This window comes from Lipotes vexillifer, unplaced genomic scaffold, assembly GCF_000442215.2.
Source record: "Lipotes vexillifer unplaced genomic scaffold, Lipotes_vexillifer_v1.1 scaffold629, whole genome shotgun sequence".
NCBI classification, from domain to species: Eukaryota; Metazoa; Chordata; class Mammalia; order Artiodactyla; family Lipotidae; genus Lipotes; species Lipotes vexillifer.
In genome coordinates, this window is record NW_006774188.1 from 2,633,818 (window position 1) to 2,655,296 (window position 21,479).

The 21,479-nt window shown below is 43.3% G+C and overlaps 1 protein-coding gene across 1 annotated transcript in view; it reads right to left on the reverse strand.

The window, feature by feature from the left end:
* Nucleotides 1-947: 947 nt before the first annotated feature.
* The window catches only part of FNTB (farnesyltransferase, CAAX box, subunit beta), an 86,574-nt gene continuing 66,042 nt past the window's right edge, over nucleotides 948-21,479 (reverse strand). The window contains exons 8-12 of the mRNA XM_007449027.1: nucleotides 16,812-16,941; nucleotides 13,797-13,929; nucleotides 7,542-7,653; nucleotides 5,996-6,110; nucleotides 948-1,317 (exon numbers count right to left, since the gene is read on the reverse strand). Coding sequence (XP_007449089.1) covers nucleotides 1,186-1,317; nucleotides 5,996-6,110; nucleotides 7,542-7,653; nucleotides 13,797-13,929; nucleotides 16,812-16,941 — 622 coding nt within the window. The 3' untranslated portion in view covers nucleotides 948-1,185. The remainder of the gene's footprint in view (nucleotides 1,318-5,995; nucleotides 6,111-7,541; nucleotides 7,654-13,796; nucleotides 13,930-16,811; nucleotides 16,942-21,479) is intronic.

Here is a 21,479-nt window from a genome sequence, read left to right on the forward strand (position 1 = left end):
GTGACCGTAGCAGTGGACAAGTGAGCCAACTCCTCAAGACCCCACTGACTGAGAAAGGGTTCTTCTGTGAGGGCAGCAGAGGCCCTGCCAGGCTGAACACACCAGGCAGCGCTCAGCCCTGCCCCAGCCAGGTTTATGCGGCTACTGCCTCAGCAGCACCCAGCTCATCTAGCGCTTGGCTTTATTTCTCTGAGCCTGGAGTGGGCAGGATGTGAGTAAATCCTGAGTCAGAAATTAAGGTGAAAGTCTTTCTTAGTAGTGTTAATACTTGGGGTGAGAGAAGACAACACCGTCTTTGAGGAGGGTGGGCTGGGAGTCGGTGGAAGACAGATGGAAACAGACTGGCCACGGGCTGCAGGTGCTGCCTTGCGGTCCTCAGAGGGCCTTTTCGGGGCACCTGGGAGGTTGGGCTGAGTGGCGGGGGGCGCTCTGGGGCCGCTTCCTCTGGCACAGAGTTGAACTAGAGGTTCATTTTCCACTCATGATTGGCTTCCCGGGTCTAAGTCACCACAAGTGGGGCTGAAGCAAATCCTGCCCATGCACCTGCCCAACCTGGCCTTGGAGATGTGTGGTCAGTGCCCAGTGTGGACAGGGAGGGACTCACACCTCCCGAGACCTTTCTCCTCCCACCCTAGCTCCTTCCCCTTGCAAGTAACCAGGCTGGGAGGTGAGCGCCTCGGGCACCTCTGAGTGAAGTGCCACCATGTTTGTTTCCTGGAGAATTCATTTTGGTGGGACCCAAAGCCCCTGCCTAGGCATGGAGCAGACTTATTTCCACCCACGGAGGCCACCTTCCTGGTGACTTAACGGTGGCACAAGGAGGAATCGCAGCAGCAACTCCAGATGCCGTAACACTCATAAACATCATTCACTTCGATGCGACGGTCGCACTGGAGAGCTGCACTGTTCCCCAACCAACCCTGGCCAGGCCAGAGCGGGTTCAGATGCCACGTGGCTGAAGATTTTCAGTTGGACAGGAGTGGAAAGAATTTTTTTAAAACCGCACGACTGTGTTCTCTAAACACAGAGCCATCAGTTTTGTTTTGTTTAACAAGAAAGGACAGAGGACCAAGCTTCACAGCAGCCAAGGCTTATGCAGCACAGAATGCAGTATGTATCGAAATGTATAAACCTTGGTCTGACTGGGGAGGTGGGTGAACACAGAGCTGCGTGACACCATGTCCTCTAGTCGGTGGCAGGCTCTGCTGTTGCCTCATCCTCATGCTCCTCGAAGCCTGGAACTGGCTTCTGCAGAAAGTGCATGGTGGCCTGGATCACCTTATCTGGTCCAATATTGTACACAGGGTGAGTGGGCTGCTGCAAAGAGAAGAACAGATGCCAATTAATCACCCCAGTGGTCCTTGGAAATGTGCACAGCCTCTGCCCATTAAATGCACTTGTAAAAATGTAACATAAGGAATCATCAGAGATGCACTAGGATCTCACAAGGCCCTAATGTTCAACAACAGGGTATTGGTAAAAACATGTTACAGTATGTGGGACACAAAGGAACATTATACAGCCATTAAAAAGCATGCTTTCAAATATTTTACGATATTGGCATATACTTATATCAAGGTGAGGAAAACAGTATGCGTGATATTATCCCAAACTTACTTTTTAAAGTGTTGATAGATGTGATTTATATAAATAGGCAAAAAATGGACATATGCCAAAATAGGAACCGTGACATGACTGTTTTAAATTTTCTTATTTATACTTTTATATATATTCCAATTATTAAAACGATGAACATGCATCTATATTTATAATCAAGAAAATGGACCACAACCCTGTTACACTTAAGTAAAGGTGTCAAGCCATACATAAATTATTTTATATTATCCCACTGCACCACAGAAACCCAAAATAAACTTTGGTCTCAGACAGGGCACAATCCTAGGCCAGTATTCAGGACTCTTCCACCCTGGGACAATGAAGAAGGGGACATAATTGCAAGAGATTTAAAAAATTTTAAGAAAATACTATGAGCAACTTCATGCGAAAACATATAAAAATTCAGGTAAACTGAATAGTTTTATAGAACAATACGAATTTTCAAAATTGCTCAAGAGGAAATTCTTTAAAACCTATATGAATAAGTTAAATCAATAACAATTGTTTTTTCTGCTACCACCATTCCCCCCCAAAAATACCAGGCCTACATGGTTTCTCAAGCAAGTGTTAGCTTACAAGATAATCTCTAACTTATACAAACTTTTCCAAAGAAAAAGTAGAGTAGGAAGACACCTGTCTAATTTTATGAGGTTATATTATCCTGAAACACAAACTGGAAAAGAATACAATAAAACAAAATTTTAGATCAGTCTTTCTCATGAACACACATGCAAAAAATCCTAAATAAAAATACGAGCTAAAAATACCAGCAGAGTGAATCCAGCACGTATTAGAACAGCACATACACCCCCCACACACTATTATCACCAAGCAGGGCTTATCCCGTAACGTCAAGGTCACATCAGAATATGTATTAACAAAACACAACATCAGATTAAAGGAGAAAAGCCAGATGAGGAAAAAGCATTCAATAAAATTTAACACTAGGGCTTCCCTGGTGGCACAGTGGTTGAGAGTCCGCCTGCCGATGCAGGGGACACGGGTTCGTGCCCTGGTCCAGGAAGATCCCACATGCCGCGGAGCAGCTGGGCCCACGAGCCATGGCCGCTGAGCCTGCGTGTCCAGAGCCTGTGCTCCACAACAGGAGAGGCCACAACAGTGAGAGGCCCGCGTACCACAAAAAAAAAAAAAAGAAAAAAAAAAAAAGAAAAAGAAAAGAAAGAAAACTCTTAAGAATCAGGAAGGAAAAAGCAAAACTCCTTACTTGAAGATGACATTACGTTCTAAATAAGAAATCCAAGAGATTCTATAGACAAACTTTTACAACTATCAAGAGAATTCAGAGGGAATTCCCTGGCGGTCCAGTGGTTAGGACTCCACACTTCCACTGCAGGGGGCCGGGTTCAATCCCTGGTCAGGGAACTAAGATCCCGCAAGCTATGCGGAGCAGCCAAAAAAAAAAAAGAATTCAGCAAGGCTGCTGGGTGCAAAATTAAACTATAATTATCAATAGCATTTCTATACATTAGTAACAACCAATTACAAAATAAAATGGAAAAAAATATTCCAGTCACAATAGACACAAAAACTATAAATTTCTTAGACGTAAGTCTAACAGAAGATGTGCTAGTCCTTTATGGAGAAAATGATAAAAGACCATTAAAAGAAATGTAAAAAATCTGAAGAATTGTGTTTATAAATGGGAAACCTGAATGTTAAAGTCAGTTCCCTCCCATTAATCTTACATTCAATGTAATTCTAATAAAAATTCTACTAGTTTTTTTATGTGTGTTACTTGATAAGCTGATCCTAAAATGCACAGGAAATCCTAAAATGCAGAAGGCAAAGAATATCCAAAGCAGTTTTGAAGAAAAAGAATGAGGTGGGCAGGTGAGACTTGCTTGTCTGCATTTAAGATTTGCTTAAGACAGCAAAGATAACAGACCAATGGAACAGTGTGTCCAGAAACAGTCACCTCATATACATAAACTTGAGTATGTGACACATGTGATACACATCAATAGGAAAGGTTGTAAACTTCAAGAAATGGTGCTGGTCAATTGGTTAACCAAAATGGGAAAAAGAAAATTATATCCCACCTTCACTATAGACGGAAATCAATTCCAAGAGAATTAAAAAATTACATGGGATAAGCAAAACTTTAAATTTTTTAGAAGAAAATATATTTATGACCTCAGGGTAGGAAAAGATTTCTTAAGGGTAGGAAAAGATTTAAGTAACCCCCCCCCCCCCAAAAAAAACCCTCAAAAACCGAAAAGGCAAATAAAATTATTCACTTTAGAATTAAAATCTTCTATTCAACAAAAACACTAAAAACAAAGTGAAAAGACAAATCACAAACTGGAAGAGATTCACCACACACACACCATTGACAAAGGATTAGTATCAAGAACACACAAAGAACTCCTACTACATAAGAAAAGAGCAAACAAAATTACAAATCAATATGAAAATGAGCAAAGGACAGGAGCTGGCTGGCAATTCACAGAAGACATAACACAAATGGCCAACAAACGTTTGAAAAGATGCTCAGCCTCACCAGTAATCAGGGAAATGCAGAACAAAACTGAGACACCATTTCACATCTGTCAAGTTGGCAGAAAGGAAAAGTCTGACTATGGAGCAACTCATCTTGGTGCCACGTGAGCGTTAAATAACCCATAGGGGCAAGGTTCAGGGCCATCTGGTGAGGATGAAGGTGTATCTCTCTCAGAAACTGTAACTCGAGAATGTTCACTGCAACACCTTGTGTAATAGCACAATCTGAAACCATCTCAGTGTTAACCAACAGGAGACTAGAAAATTAAACTGGGGTACACTTAGGCAAGGGAATACCGTACAGGAGTGAAGATAACACTTAGACTTAGACAAGGGGATACCGTACAGGAGTGAAGATGACACTTAGACAAGGGGATGCCGTATAGGAGTGAAGATGACACTTAGACAAGGGGATGCCGTACAGGAGTGAAGACGACACTTAGACAAGGGGATGCCGTGCAGGAGTGAAGATGACACTTAGACAAGGAAATACCGTACAGCAGTTAAGATGAATAAACTAGAGCAACACATATGAAGATGACTAAGCCTCAAAAGGGTAATGGTCGGTGAGAAAGTGATACAGAATAAATGGTGGGGTAGATACTGTTATAAAACATTTGAGGGCTTCCCTGGTGGCGCAGTGGTTGAGAGTCTGCCTGCCGATGCAGGGGACACGGGTTCGTGCCCCGGTCCGGGAAGATCCCACATGCCGTGGAGCGGCTGGGCCCGTGAGCCATGGCCGCTGAGCCTGCGCGTCCGGAGCCTGTGCTCTGCAACGGGAGAGGCCACAACAGTGAGAGGCCCGCGTACTGCCAAAAAAAAAAAAAAATAGCATATTTGTTTGCAAAATTAGAAGGAAATTTCCTCAACTTAAAACCAAAAAAAAAAAAAAAAAAAAAAAATTTGAAAACATACAAAACAGCTCTCTATATAGTTCGTGGATACATACCTATGTAGTAATAGCACAAAAACATTTGCAGGCATGATAAATGTCAAATTTAGGATGGGGTTACGCTGAGGAAGGAGGGAGGGAAAAGAATGGAAGAGGGTTGCATAGGAGGCAACTACTTGAAACAGCTGAAGGGTTGTTACTTGGATTTTCTCAATTACTAGTGAGGCTGAGCATCTTTTCATCCACCTACTGGCCATTTGTGTTTCTTCTCTTGGAATATTTCATGACAATCTGCACAGGCCCCATCATCCAACAGCCGCAGACAATCTCAGCGGGAGTTGAGTCTCAGGATCGTGACTACGCTCACAAGCATCCCCTGCGGCCAGGCTGGCCTGGGGCTGGATGCAGTGGTGAACAGCTCACTCGCACGGGGCTGACAGTTTTTGAGGGAAGCAGATAAAACCCAGTTAAACACACGCATGACAAATCGTGCTGGTGCTATGAAGGGCACAAACCAGGCTCTGGCAGAGTGTTTTGGGTCATCTCATTTACAGAAGGTGGTCTGAGAGGACTTCTCCGGAGGGATGGCTGCAAGCTGAGAGCTCCAGAAGACAGTCAGCCACATGGGGAGGGCTGCTGGCTACAGATGCAGAAACTCGCTACCTCTGAACCAGCTTCCTGGGAGATGGGAACTAATGACAAGTGGTCTGTGTCCTAGGCTGTGGGACAAAGGCACAAACCCTCTGTCACAGGTTGGACCCTCGCCTGGAACCTCGAGTTTGCCAGCCAGATGCTCATGAACGGAGAATGAGCTGCAGATAGAGGGTGGGGACGGTGAGTTCACCAGCCTGTCCATGTCCTCATGCAGCCAGTTCTGCAGGCCAAGAGCGGGTGCTCTGCTCTCCTGCCAACCCCATCCTGGGGACCCCGGGGAGAAGCAGTGGTAAGCCCCCCATCCCACCTTACCAGGGCGTTTTCAGGCACACCCAGGACCACATCGTGCAACATGGCTCCACTGCCGAAGTGCTGGGCTATGGATAGGCCGCTCAGGCAGTAGCAGGTGTGGTAGAAGTCCCGGGACCTGGAAGGACGGGGTGACTCTCAGCAGATGTCCTCTGCTCCCCACCGGCCCCAGCACAGCCTCTGACAAGGCCACCGCACAGACGAAGAGGCCCGGGGAGCACTTACGCATCCCATCCCACCCTCCACGAACCTCGAAGCCTGGCTTCCCCCAGCAGCATTTTTCAGAGCCCTATCCTTCCACCTTGCTTGACAGCAGGAACTGTAACCTTACAGTCAGTCCTGTCAGCTGTCTTCCGGAAAGGGCTCTCCAGGGTAGTGCTGGCTAAATTAATATAGTTTAAAAAAAAAAAATCCCACATCAAAATTTCTAGGAATGGGCCAAATTCTTCCTGATAAATTGCTGGGGACTGGCCTTCAGCTGGACCAGGATGCAGAGGTAGCAGGGTGTGTGTGTGCTGGGGGGGTGGGGAGTGAGCAGCAAAGGCAACAGGACTTGACTGGGTTTCCCTTTTGGCACCTAGAGGTATTGAATCTACTCGGTAATAGTTGCCTTGATTATAATCTCTGTTTGTGACACTCAGGAGTTTTAAAATCCTGTATCCTCTTCTATTTAAATCAGTTTGGTTAAATAAGAGGAGGGGCTTCCCTGGTGGCGCAGTGGTTAAGAATCTGCCTGCCAATGCAGGGGACATGGGTTTGAGCCCTGGTCCAGGAAGATCCTATATGCTGCGGAGCAACTAAGCCTGTGCGCCACATCTACTGAGCCTGTGCTCTAGAGCCTGTGAGCCACAACTACTGAGCCTGTGCTCTAGAGCCCGCGAGCCACAACTACTGAGCCTGTGCTCTAGAGCCTGTGAGCCACAACTACTGAGCCTGCATGCCACAAGTACTGAGCCTATGCTCTAGAGCCCATGAGCCACAACTACTGAGCGTGTGTGCCACAACCACTGAGCCTGTGCTCTAGAGCCCCTGAGCCACAGCTACTGAGCCCATGAGCCACAACTACTGAGCCTGTACTCTAGAGCCCGTGAGCCACAACTACTGAAGCCCACGCACCTAGAGCCCGTGCTCTGCAACAAGAGAAGCCACCACACCACAATGAAGGGTAGCCCCCTCTCCACAACTAGAGAAAGCCTGCGCGCAGCAACGAAGACCCAACGCAGCCAAAGATAAATAAATAAAATAAATAAATTTATAAAAAAATAAATAAAAATATGAAAGAGGAAAGAAAAGCTACCAACACAGCAATCTGTTCACCTAACTGGAGAGGGGGTGCAAGTAAGCTGGGTAAAAAGGAGAGCACTGGAGGGGCCAGGATGGATGGATGGCACTGGATGGGGGTGCTCCCAGCTGGGCTGCTTCCTCCCATACCACACGTGCACTAAGCAGCAACAAGGAAAGGCCCTCCCCGTCTGGCTCTGAGTAGGCCTGAGGTACTCACCCCTCTCTCCCCGCCCCGTCCCTCCCTCCCCAGAGGCAAGGCACTCACTTGCCAGGTTTATCCAGAAGCCCCCCGGTGGGGCACTGGCAGCACATAAGAATGTACTCCTGCAGGGCCTGCTGATGAAACATCCAGCGGCTCATGCTGAGGGCAGGGTCACCTAGAGAAGACAAAGGATAAGTGTGGGCTGGAGCCTATGAGAAGTCCAGCAAAGGATCAATGACTTCTTTGTATTTTAGGATCCATTAGGAACTGTCAGGGTTTCCCTCTAGGCTCCTTGGACTAATCTTGAAAACTACATTCTTGGGACACTCGATTTCTTCACCCAAGTCCCGAGACACGTCCTTTCTCCTGAACCTTGAAGAGTCAAAGAGCAGCAGAGTCAGAGCGGCACTTGGCTTTACTTGAAGTGTCCCCTTCCCCTGGATGACCACCCTAAACCACGTCCCTTGCAGGCCATGGACAAACTGTTTAGCAGACTGACCTCTGCTACTGCTCCTGACTCGGTTCACAATTCCTTTCCCTGGGCTTCTTAAGACATTTCCTCCAGTGCATCTCTGAAACTTGTTAACCAGACTCTAATTAGCCAAGAGAACTCTAATGGGGTGATAATGTCTGTTTCTTCTATTGATACTTGTCTTAGCCTGGATTTAGTCTATCTCTAAAGGGACTTCTCCAACTAGCTTTTTGGCTCAAAAAATTTCCCTAAGAAGCATTCTAATAACCACCCTCCTGCATCATATAATATGATAGCCCAAGCAGAAATGGACAATTCTGGTGATAATATTAAAGTACTGCCAATCAGTAGTACTTTAATCAGCAGTCAGAGACTCCTGTGGACCACTCAGTTATCAAGGGTGGAGGAGGGACAAATAATCGATAGATGTGCATGGAAACATTTATGTGGGAATACACACATAGAATGTGCATTAAGTCTCTGGTTAATTTTATACTTTGATACCTGGGCTACAAAGGTAGCAAACAATCTGTAAATGACAACCGAAAGCGAATTTTTCTTCCAGTCTTTTTGTGTTTCTATGCATTTTTCTATACAGGTATGATAATTTTGTATCTTACGTTTTTCATTTAACTGTACAGGCATACATTTTTCTGTTCTGCTACGTAATCTTCATAACCATCATTCTAAAGAGCCATACAGCATTTCATTAAGTGGACACATAAGGTAATGGCATCAATATAGGCTCTGGATCCAAACTCTCATATATATGAGCAGAGAATCTTCTGTGGTAAAAATTCATCAAAGTTTATAGTAAATGTGGTATATAAAGAGAATATGTAGGCAAAATGGTTAATTTTGGAATATTTATATACATAGAATACTGTAGAAAATAATCATTTTTAATTTCTTAAATGAGAGATGGGAGGAGAGATGGGTGCAGTTGGAAAGTGATCGCCGTCTCCTGGGTTGAGCACTGGATGAGGTGCACGGTCAGCTGATGTTTGGGGGCCACATGCAAAAACCACTCATCTTCAACACCCAAGTCCCGCCCTGCCCCTGAGATGCTCACACTAGAAGAGGCACATGGGAACTGAGCCCAAGGAAGGAGGAGCACTTTCAGGTCCCCCTTCTCATGCTCAGCCTGGCATACAGGCTTACTGAAGGAAGTGCTCACACTATTTTAATTACTTTCCTCTTTGTTCTTTCTCCACCTGTGAGCACAGTGGACTCTGTAGGAGATACACACATATATGATGGGACTTCACTCTATCTTGTTTCCAAGGTTGTTTCCAGTTCCTTGCAATCATAAAAAATGCCGCAATGAACATCTTTGTGAATCTTCTCTATGTCTAGGATTATTTTCTTCAAGTAGGTTCACAGGAGTGGAATGATTCAGTTAAAGGGAATAAACATTTTTAAGGCTTTTAGTAGATACTGATAAACTGCTTTAAGACTTTACATAGCTGCCAGCAAAATTTAAGATTTTCCTGTACTACGTCTAGCACTGGTTACTTTGAAAAAAAAGTTCTCAGCAATTAAAATGTTAAAAAGAAACAGTACCTGATCATTTGTTTTGATGTGCATGCCTTTAGTTACTAATTAGGGTGAACTGTTCCCGTAACTTTTGCTTACTAGTTCTATTTCCTTTTGAGAGTGTCTGTCCTTTTGTCTTCTGAGATCCAAGAGTCAGTTTTATTAATCTAGCTTTTTACTATATTTACTCTTTATCTGTATCATATGGTATACCTATTTCTCCCTTTTGGCTCGACTTTTTTGGTTATATGGGTTTTGTTTTAATTGCATAAATATAGTTGGCACATATGCTGTAATCACAGTGTTGATTTTTTCCTTTGTGATTTCTTCTTTTAAGAAGCACATTTAGTGGGTACAGGGATTTGGGCGGGCGGTGATGAAAACTCTAAAATTGATTATAGTGATAGTTGCACAACTCTGAATACACTAAAAACTACTGAACTGTACACTTTAAATGGGTAAATTGTTCAGTATGTGAATTACATCTCAACAAAGCTGTTATTTTTAAAAGCATATTTACTAAACTTTAGGGTAACTGCATTAAACATCCGTACAAAATATACCTTTACTTCATATCCTATAAGAAATAAAAGACTGTTACCTTAAGGTAAATGATAACCTATCGCTAGAATTGGAATCAGAAAAGAAAATGCTATGTTTATTATTAAAAAGATTACAGAGTGTTTCAGTTACCCCCTATGTTATTGAAGTCTAAAGGCTCAAAGTTCATAAACTCAACAAGGAACTTCCTGAGATCTTGAATTTGCACATCAACACACATAATTACGGTGAGATGAAGGGAGATATGATTACAGGCTGATAACTGTGCACTGGAGTCGGCCTTTTAAATCCTTTACATCTCTCCCTTAAAATACAGATCCTCATTATAATGTCATTTTGCATTTCAAAGGTTCCTTTTATCTGAGAAATCAAAAGTTTTTCAAACAGTAACTGACAGGTACAGCCACATGTAGCTCAATTTCACGGGTGGACAAATAAAGCCTGGGGTACATCCCAAAGAACATGGCAGCAACTAGTAACTATCAATCCAAACAGAAACTCACAGGCCTGCTGCTATCCTACTGCTCCACAAAAACAAACTGACTCACTAATTTAGTCAGCATTTGATATTTTAAAGATATTAATAGCAATTTGCTCTTGTACTCAAATACTGTCTTCTATACGTAAGGCAGCCACCGCATGGACTACGGAAGAGATAAGGATTTGGCCTGGGTTCATGTGCTACAGTGTGCCGGTCCCATGTCATCTTTTTAGTTATCAGTATGATCATCATCATCACCTTTTAAAAATGTATTTGTTCACTTACTAAAATAAAAGTAGTAACATACGGTAAAAAGAAAAAAAGGAAAAAAGAAAAAAAAAAGCAGCCTACAGTACAATAGGAAAAGTACATTTCCCTCCCTCCATCTCCTACCCCTCTCCCAAAGGTACCTATTGTTAAAGGGGAGTTGTGTATACTTCCAGGAAAGCTGGGTGGATGCCAGCCTGTGTGCACACAGACAGACTGTTCTCGGCCTGGCCTGGCCTTTGACACTTTCCGTTGTGTCCTAGAGAGCTTTCCAAGTGAGCCCATTGTAATGCAGCTACTGTATGAAGAGATCATAATTTATTTAACTGTTAGCCTTTTGATGGGCAGTTGGGTTGTTTGCTATTAAAACTCCACTTCAACACATCCTTTGCAATGTCTGTGCAGGTAAATTCCTGCCAGTGTCCTCACTGGGTTTAAATAATTTAAACTGATGTCTCCAAACTACCCTCCAAAAAATGACGCACCTATTTACACCCCTCTAACAGTGAAAAGTGCCTGTTTCCCCACACTTTCCCCAACATAGGGTATCAAATTTTCTAATCTCTGCTAATCTGATAGTAAAAACAAATAGGGTCCCACTGCTTTCATTTGCATTTCTTTAACTATCCCCTTTTCGTCTGACTAATGGCCACCTACAGATGGCAGGGCTCTGATACCATGATAGGTGGCAATCAGGTATTATAAAGCAAGTCACTTACCCATGCTGTACTTTGTTTCCTCACCTGTAAAATGGGAATAATGATAGAACCTGTTTCTTTTTCTTTTTCTTTTTCTTTTTTTTTGGCCATGCAGCTTGCGGTATGTCAGTTCCCCGACCAGGGATTGAACCTGGGCCACAGCAGTGAAACCCCGGAATCCTAACTACTAGGCCACCAGGGAATTCCCGGAGAGTATTTGTTTCATAGGGCTGTTTGGAGGATCAAATGAGAAAATACATGTGTAATACTCAGTTCTGCCCCTGGCTTGCGGTGAGCACGTGGTAAGTCTCAGTAGTCGTAGCAGCTGTAGTAGAATCCTCTGCCTGTTTTTCAGCGGGGTCGTTCATGTTTCTTACTGCCTGGTATGACTTTCTCAAATGAAATTAAGCTCTTCATCATTTATCCAAATATTTTTTTCCCCACCTTGCTACTAGTTTTGTTTATAGAATTTCTCTTTTGTAAAATAACTTTTGTTGTTTTCCTTTATGTGAGAAAGATATATTATTGTAGAAAAATTAGAAAATAGAAGTAAAAAAGAAAGAAAACAAACATCACCTGTCATTTCACAACCCAGATACCTTCCATTAATTTTTTGGAGTCAACTCTTCACTGGAAATGGAATTACGTACATACTGCTTTGAAACCTAACTTTGATCACAGTACATTGTGAATATCGTTCTACGTCGCATCTCCTTTTGACTCTCAACGTCAGCATTTTGCTCACCACTCAAAACACTCCCGTCTTCCGGAGCCCTGCCTAGTCCAGGTCCACTGTTTGCTGAGACATGAGCTTTGGGCCTAACATGGGCCTCCTTCCAGGCAGTGAAAAAAGCTGGAAGCACCAAGATTCACAGGCAACTAACTTTTCCCACAGGCAGAGCTTTGAATGTGACTAGTCCTCCAGAACTTGCACTATGATAAACAAAATGTGAACCAGGGCTGCCCTGAAGACTTTGGCAGGTAGCCCTCCTGTTACGCTCTCACTAGATTTTCCTGGCAGCTGCAGAATGACTGCATCTTAATCCTGCCAGGGACAGGTTTGTGAAAGGCTGACGGTGTGACCCAGAGGCTTGACCTCACCAGTTCCAAATAAAGAGATCACTAAAACCCCAAGTTATTTCTGTTTTGAAACGCCGGACTCTCGGGGGACTTCTGACTTCCCTACTAAAGTGTTCAGCCAGAGACCGTGCAGGTTCCAGAGTCAGGGGACGTATCTCAGCTGAGACATACCTTAGCACCCTGAAACTGAAAGCCCGGGGGCTCCAGGCCAAGGACTCCCTGGACAGACCGCGACAGGGAGGATAGAGCGATGGGGAGACAGGACAGAGGCTCTGCTGACTTCAATTCGGTACCCAAAGTGGCCACAACTTAAATGAAATTAAGAAATGAAAGAAAGGGGCTCAGAAAAAAACAGCCAAACAAGAAGAAAACGTGTGTGGGGCAGGGCGGGGGATGGGGGCAGTAGAAAAGAATCTCATCTTCTGCATTTGAGCAATGAATAATCCAATTACTAAGTCCAAAGAAAAGCTTCCCTCTGGGCCAAGGGATCTCACTCCAAGACCAGATCTGCGCCCAGCAGGGCCTCCAGACCTCCCCTCTCCCACTGGTTTCCTCAAGACATCCTGTTCTCACATAAAATAAATGAAAAAGATGATTCCGGAGGCAGCCAGTGGCCTGAGATGTCGAGAGGTAACAAGGGAAGGCTCCCAGAAGTTTGCTCTCTATCTCACTGCTTGGATCTGCATTCCCATCTGAGGCTCCATAGAGGTGAACCCAGGTCTCTCCGCTCCAGTGGTGCAGGGCACGGGGGACAAACCCGCATCCAGGATTCTTCAATGAATCTAAAATACAACACTTCTAATGGCGGCAACCACGCAGCCAGCCAGGCATGGTGGGTCTTTGCTCCAGGGGTTCTGGTTCTCTGCCTGCTTGCGCAACTGCCTTTCTGTCACTGCTGTGACCACGTGCATAGTGTGGGTTTTCAGTTCTGACGTGACACATAGAGAGTTCTGCACTGGAAAGTGCGGCTTCACATGGAGTTGAGGTGGTGGTCACCGTGGAGCCAGGCACCTGCCTCCCCCTAGCCACAGCCAGAGTGAAGCAGCAGTGGCCCCTAAACCAATGGGACAGAATCCTAGCCTGAGGCGGGAAGGTCCAAACTGGGCATCTCAAAATCCAGGACAGACAGCCTATTTCAACCCCTCTAACAGAGCGCCCTGGCCTCCGACTCGGTCAGCAGCTGAAGGGAGTCACCCAACCCTGCGTACAGCCCCTGGGCTCACCTTGGGCGTGCAGTGCACGGTGGAGCAGAGGCAGGAGCCCCGCCTGCCAGAAGGAGTAGCAGCCGTCCACCAGCTTGTTACAGCGGCCCTGAAATCCACCTTCAAACCGCATCTGCCGGCTTGTCACCCATTGCTGAGCGTGAGACAGAGAAGGGAGAGGCAGCTGTAGGTTAAAAGAGACACGAAATCCAGCAAGCCCAGATCCCCAGAGGCCAATCTGGGAGGAAGGGGTCCCGTCTCTTGGCTTCCTGGCACCCAAGTTATGGTGCTTTGGCCTCGGACCTCCTCACCCTCACTGCCACAGGCTACACTACAGTGCAACATCTAGTCTAACCCTCTTGAGGCAACCAGCATGAATCTCTGCTCAGGGCCTAACAGACAACTAACCACCTTTTCCCGGGTTCCAAGTGGGTTCTGGTGCTGAGAGAACAAGTGCACCAAACTGGCCTGAAAGCATCTCTCTTTTTTTTTTGTGGTACGCGGGCCTCTCACTGTTGTGGCCTCTCCCGTTGCGGAGCACAGGCTCTGGACGCGCAGGCTCAGCAGCCATGGCTCACGGGCACAGCTGCTCCGCGGCATGTGGGATCTTCCCGGACCGGGGCACGAACCCGTGTCCCCTGCATCGGCAGGCAGACTCTCAACCACTGCGCCACCAGGGAAGCCCAAGCATCTCTTAATAAATAAGGTGTAACTAGGAAGTTTAAGGCCAGACCACCAGTGGCTCATTTCTATTCACTTTCCCTGCTCGGGGAAGTTTATTAAAAGCAGATAAATGGAATTTTGTGCTACAAGTCATCAGATGATCTCAAACTACTCTTGAATTTTACTTGGCACCTGAGGAAACTCATCCAAGATTTCTTAGCATGGCCCTTGTCCCTCACAGGACTGGGGGCAGAAGCCATTAACCCTGGTGAACGAGAATGGCTCTGTGTGGTCTAGCCTCTCTGCTATCCCAGGAGAAACTGGCTGGCTGACAGAAGAAAAGAGTTTACTTTGAACCTGTAAGATGGCTCTTGGTGTCACTCGGTGGTCACACATGATGCATACTTATCTCCAAGTTTTCTAAACACACTCTACTATGAATATGGAGATAGTGAAGGGTTTGGCCTCGAGGAATGAGTAGAACCAACTGGCCGAGCAGATAATATCTCCACTTCCCTCCCAGCCCCCCAAGGCAGTTCCAGTCACCTGCCAGCGACTCACGGAGCAGCCTCACCAAACTGAAAGGTACAGAGTACGGTATTTCCCCTGTACCTACGTTCTTACTAGACTGAGTTCCTGAAAGGAGTCACTAAGGACCCTCTTCAGAAGGAGTCCAGCCCTCCTTTAATTAATAATTGTAGACTTTAGATTATATCCCTGTTCAAAGTAACACCCACCCATAGAGAGTCACAATCCAAAATTCTTAAAAAGACACAGAAAAACTGCACTGCAGGTGCAGGCACTAACATATCCCCAGTCAGTCTTAAATGAACCAGCGCTTTAGGATTGATGCCATTTAATGAAAGCAGGAGAAGCATTACTCAAGAAAACAGGCACTACAGTAGGGAGTCCATTCTTCACTTTTACTTACCCCACAGATTAAGTGTTTCTAACCTAGACTAATTATTTTTTTCCAGTGCCTAAGTCCATGAATTTATTCTGTTTCCCTTGCCTATATGAATTCATAAAATCCTTCAAATATGGGTCCTAGTTCTCCCAGAGCAAACAGAGGGGAGTAGTTTGGATAAGAAGGTCGCACCTACTATGTACCAGGCTGTTTACACCTGTTCTCTCCTTTGACCTTCAAGGAACTGTTATTTCTACCTTACAGAGGAAAAAAATTGAAGTTAAAAGAGATTAGACCATTTTCCCAAGGTCATATGGCTGTGAAGTGGCACAGACAGGGTTCAAATCCAGAACACTGTTATTGTAACTGAGGCATCTGCTTATTCCTTATTTCTGCCTGGGAAATGGAGCTTTTATGTTTCACGCCTTGTTGGTGATTAGTTTTCAAAATGTCTGATAAACTCGAAGTCTGTGCACAAAGTTGGCCATTTTGGCATAAACCTTCAAGGCTGTAAGAACCTTCAGGAAGAGTATGCTATAGGAGGCTTCCTAAAGGTGAGGACAAAATGCTGCTGGTCATATCTTATAGAGTATAATAGAAACTGTCTTGGAAGCTCAAGATGGGTCTCACAATGGTTCCTATGATGGGAACCTGACATCTGAACTTGGGGAGAGGAGATGAATATCAGTTGCAGCTGGTTTGCTTTGAGGTCACGGTGAGGGAATAAATGCTTCCCCAAAGATAGCTCCTTCGTGGCTGTGTGTGTGTGTGTGTGTGTGTGTGTGTGTGTGTGTGTGTGTTTATGTACTAGGCCTCCAATGATAATTTAGCTATAATCTAACAAGTCCCTGAAGCTGACTGTGCTCTGAGTTCATTCTGAATATTGGGCAGGAGCTTGGAGTTGAGACATAAATGCCTGGGCCACCTGCTCTGTGCATATCACCCGGCTGTGCCTAGCTCATGTAAAGGTAGTTACTAAACGTTCACATAGTGCAGCAGGTAATAAAAGCTCGGCTTCAAAATGCCTCAAAACTCTTCTCATAACTTCTTCTCCCAGGAGAATCTTTCTAAGACACATGATATCCTCTAATTTTAAGAGGCTGAAGCTATACTTCTCTTTGAAGTAGGAGGAAGGTACTGTGGCCCATACCAGATGTCTGAGGGATTCTAGAAGCCTCTGGAATTGGCCTAACACACTGTACAGAAAGTTCAGAGCAGGAAGATGGAAAGGCAGGAAGAAGGGAACTGAAACCGAGCACAGATGCTCACCCCTTGCACTTTCTTGGTACAGTGCTGAGCACTCCAACAACTGCATCTGAAGCTTCGTTACAGGACTGTTAGTTCACAGCTCCAGGCAGGAACTGTTAGCCCTTCCCACAGCCAACCGTCCCTTAAGCCGGCATGCCTGAGCAGTCACATCTCAGGGGCCTGGGGCCTGAGAGGAAGACGGATCACCAAGTACTTACTAATAAGCTCTTCAAGTTCAAGAAGCGTTCCTTCTTGAGGATGACCAGTGCAGCCAGGCCACAGAAAGTATAGCCACCGTGGGCTTCCATCCCTGGCACCCCGCCAATTCCACCTTCCCAGTTCTGACACCTGGAATGAGATTGAGAAAAGCAGACTGAGTGTCAACCAATGAGCACAAGTGCAGGACCACCCTGGATGGCAAAGGATGAGTTTGCTTAGTTTAATGCAACTATATTCAATAGCTGTAACTATACTCAATAGCTGTAACTATATTCAATATCTTGTAATAAACTATAATGGAAAAGAATATGAAAAAGAATATATATATAAAACTGAATCACTTTGTTGTACACCAGAAACTAACACAACATTATAAATCAACTATACTTCTATTTAAAAAACAAACAACATTGCAACTATGAATGGAAAGATGCTAATTAACTTTTAGAAATGCCTTTTCCTCAAAAAAAAAAAAAAAAAAAGGAAACTCAGACATAGTCTACTAATGTAACAAACATAGTACCTCAAATCATTACTTTTTGGAAGAAGTTATAAAATCATATGTATAGTGTGATAACTGTCAGGTTAAAATAAAATTGAAAAATAACTGCTAATTCTGGTTATCTTTTAGTACAGGTCTATTGCTGATATTTTTCCTCTTTATTCTTCTGTATTTTCAAAAAGTTTCTATAGTGAAAATACATACCTTTATAACCACTCAAAGTAAACTTATTTTTTTAATTACAATTTCCTACATTTTCAAATTACTTTATTATCATAATAGTTATTTGGGATTAGACTATATACTTAAGAGCGTATTTTCTAGTCATAAAAACATGAGTAATCTTTGGCTCAGCAATATAGGGTCATTTCTAGGAATTAATCTTATAAAGTAAGTAAGAAATGTGTTCAAAAATCAGATTGTAAGAATGTTTACTATATTCCCATTTATAACAGTGATATATTAGAAACAACTCAGAAGCTCAACAGTAAGGGACTCGTTATATAAATTATGGTATGTCCGTATAACAGAATACTACAGTCATTTAAAATAATGCTACAGAAGTATACTTAAAAATGTTCCAAATACATTACATGAAAAAGTTATAAAATGATAATATACTGCATGATTTTTCTGGAATTCTGGAAACATATACAGCAAATGAGTGGTTAGTGGTGGATTACAAGCAGTTAGATTTTCTTTTTGCTTGTTTATATAATAAACATGTTTTATCTGTGAAATAAGAGATTTTCTTTTCAGTATATTTTCATATAACATAGAACTTTACTTCCAATGATCTACAGGTATGTACAGAGTCACACTCCCTACAGGTGTGTCTGCCTCACAAATCCTGACAGGTGCACAGGTGGATGAGCACTTAATCCAACTTCCGGGTAGAAGAGAAAGAAACCGGTAACACCTCCTGTCTTCCAGGCACCTCTCGTTAAAGGAGAGGCCTTGGGAACTCAGAGGCCCTTTTCAGAGAGGCCCAAGGCCCAGGGAGATCACAGCAGAGTGCAGAGTCAAGAACTGGCTACCATCCCCTGAACAGATTCTGCAGCATCCTCTATCCCCTAACCCCACCACCACCCAAAGACACACAATCCAAGTTTTCTTTCCAGTGCATTTGGCTTCATGGCGCACAGGAACAGCTCAAGTTTGAAAGGTCTGATGAGTGAAGAACATGCAAAGGACCTCTGAATTTTTTTTTTCTTAACTTACCTCTAAAAATGTTTTTTTAGTTAAAAAAAAAAAAACAGTATAAAAGAATAAACAATAAAAAGTTACAACTCCTGCTGAGCCTGGCCTCCTAGTTCCTCTCACCAGCTGAGTTTCTATGTCTCAGTCCCTCTTTCTCTCCACACATACACGCATGCACACACACAATATACATTTATTTACATATTCCACTTTCCATCCCTGTTTTTACATGCATGAGAGCAATTTAGTAAAATTCTTTGGGAGTATCTTCTAGTTAAATATAACTGATTGAACACAAGAGTCCAGTAAAATGAAAGTAAAGGAATTTTAAAAAAGGATAAACCCACAAGGGTAAAGAGAATAGGAGAGGATATAAGTACAGACAGGAGATAACAAAATTGTGAAAGCTGGAAAAGGAGAGAGGTAAGACGTAACTGACTTAACAGAACCGACAAACCTACACCAGCCCTGGGAGGAAGGGAGGGAAGAAGAAATAGAAAGCAAGGTGATATGTTCCGATGACAAGCCGGGGGACACAAGGTACCCCTAAAGTGGGATGAGTTTGAACCAAGTTGACTAGTGGTAAATTTATAAGAGAATCAGTTATACCTCCAGGTACCCAGCAGAAGATGGGAGGTTTCAGGGGCTGAATGAAGAGGAACTGAATTCCAGGATTTCCAGCACAGCTGAGAGCAGGTGGAGGCACTGTACTGAGCAGGGGGATTAAGCGAGTCTAAGATCCGAGCACAAGCACCCTCAACCCCTTTCCCTATTAGTATTTCAAAAAGCTGGCCGCTAACTTCATACCCCAACCAGGAATCTGGAAGATTCTTCTCTAGGGAAATGGATAAGCCCAAGGGAAAAACCCTACAGATATTGATATATGAGAATTCCCCCATGAATGGCTGCATCCCAGCCCACAGTGGCACACACAGTTTTTTTAGCACCTGACACTTAAATATGAACACCAGACATTTGAGCAAAGTCTCTTACGTGAAAGAGACTTTTATGTAAAACATGAAACAAAAATAAGACAAATAAACAAAAATAAATTGGAGGAAATAATGTAGGGAGCAGAAGTAAACTTTAAGTTATATCTTTAGATAAAATATATACAAAATAAAAACACTGCAAGGACAAATATCCCTGAAACAAGAACAGGAGAGAATATAAAAAGGAAGTATTCTTTATAAATGGAGATTAAAAGTTAAAATAGAGCTGCAGAAATAAAAACTCAACAGAGGGATTAGAAGATAAAAGGTAAGGGAATCTCTTAGAAAGCACAATAAGAAAGATGAAGAAATGAAAGATAGGCAAAAAATTTTTGAAAAATTGGAAGACCAATTCCACTTATTGGATGTTATAAAAAGAGCAAACAAAGAAAATGGAGGGGAAGAAGTTATCAAAGAAATAATAAAGTTTCTTGGAGGTAAAGCACATCCAATTCTAGACTGAAGATAACTGCTGAGTGCCCAGCACAATGAATGCAAAAAGAAATCCATATCATGGTTCATCATGGTTCATCAAGAATTTTTCAAACAGCAAGAATAAGAGAAACAAAACAAAAACAACAATGGATTGGGAATACAGTAGATTGGGAGGCAGTAAAGCACAGTGGTTACCCTAACAGGTTTTTTTGGTCACTTAATTTCTTTGTATTTTAGCTTAATGTCAAATTCAATATCCCATCATTTGCTACATAGGGAAACTATGACATGGAGAAGTTAAACAATTTACCCAAGGCACAAAGCTAATAAATGACAAAACTGGGCTTCAAACCCAGGCAGTCAGAATTTCACATCTAGTTAAGTGCCTAACAAACCAATCCTGCAAATAACTATATACCCTGGACAAAACACACTAAAACAACTTTCTGAGGGCTCAGCAAACTAAAAAAAGCTGGGGATTTGAAAGTTGGAGCAGTCAGTCCCTCCCCTCCCCCACCCTATTGTTTTTCTTCCTGATTTGCCCTGAGGATGGCTACAGTCACCTAACAGTGGCAGCAGCAGGTCAGGGGGAGGCAGCTGAAGCTAACAGAAGGCCCACCATGTTTCTGGCAAGAAGAACCAGGCTGACAGTAATTGAGGAGGAATCCCAGAAAGAGGAGAGCCAGAGAAGGAAAACCCAAATTCCATGTTTAAACTTTGCTTAAAATTTTACCTGACCCTGAATCACACATGCATTGGGCAAACTGAAAGCAGCTTCTGACCAAGAACTGATCCAAGACCTGAGCCCCTGCCCACTGCAGGTGTGTCTAACCAAGTTGATTGCCTGCTAAAGGAAAAATATCAACACTCTTTAAAGCAATCTAACAGAATCCAATCTCTGCAATATAACATCACAATGTCCAGGGTACAGTCCAAATATTACTTGACATAGACACTCAGGCAAGTGAGACATGTCAACTCCAAGACAGCCAGATGTTGAAATGACCAGGCAAGAATTTTAAAGTAGATATTATAATTTTATATTTACCTCAGTGAAGTGAAGAAAAATACACTTGTAATGAATGAAAAGATGGGAAATCTCAACTGAGAAAAACAGAAAGTATAAAAAAGAACCAAACCCAGGTAGTCCAGATCAAAAGGCTATATACTCTCAATCTTTAAACTATCGCTCTCTTACTATTGAGTATTACATACCAAATCCTCAGTAAATGCTGGTTACCATTATTATCAGCCTAACAATGACACTGGTAGCCAGAAGATAATGGAGCAATGCTTAAAAATTCTGAAGGAATACAATTTATCCAGTTTCCAATTTAGAAGTCTCTAACCAAATAAACTATAAATCAAGTGTGAGACTAGAATAAAAATACATGCCAAATCTTTAAAATGTACCTCCGAAGTTCTCTTATTGGGGATCTGTTGGAATACGATATGTGTTTCATTAAAATGAGTGAGTAAACCAGGAAAAAGGAGGATGGGGCTTTAACAAAGCAGAGAAGTGAAGTGAATTTCCTGCT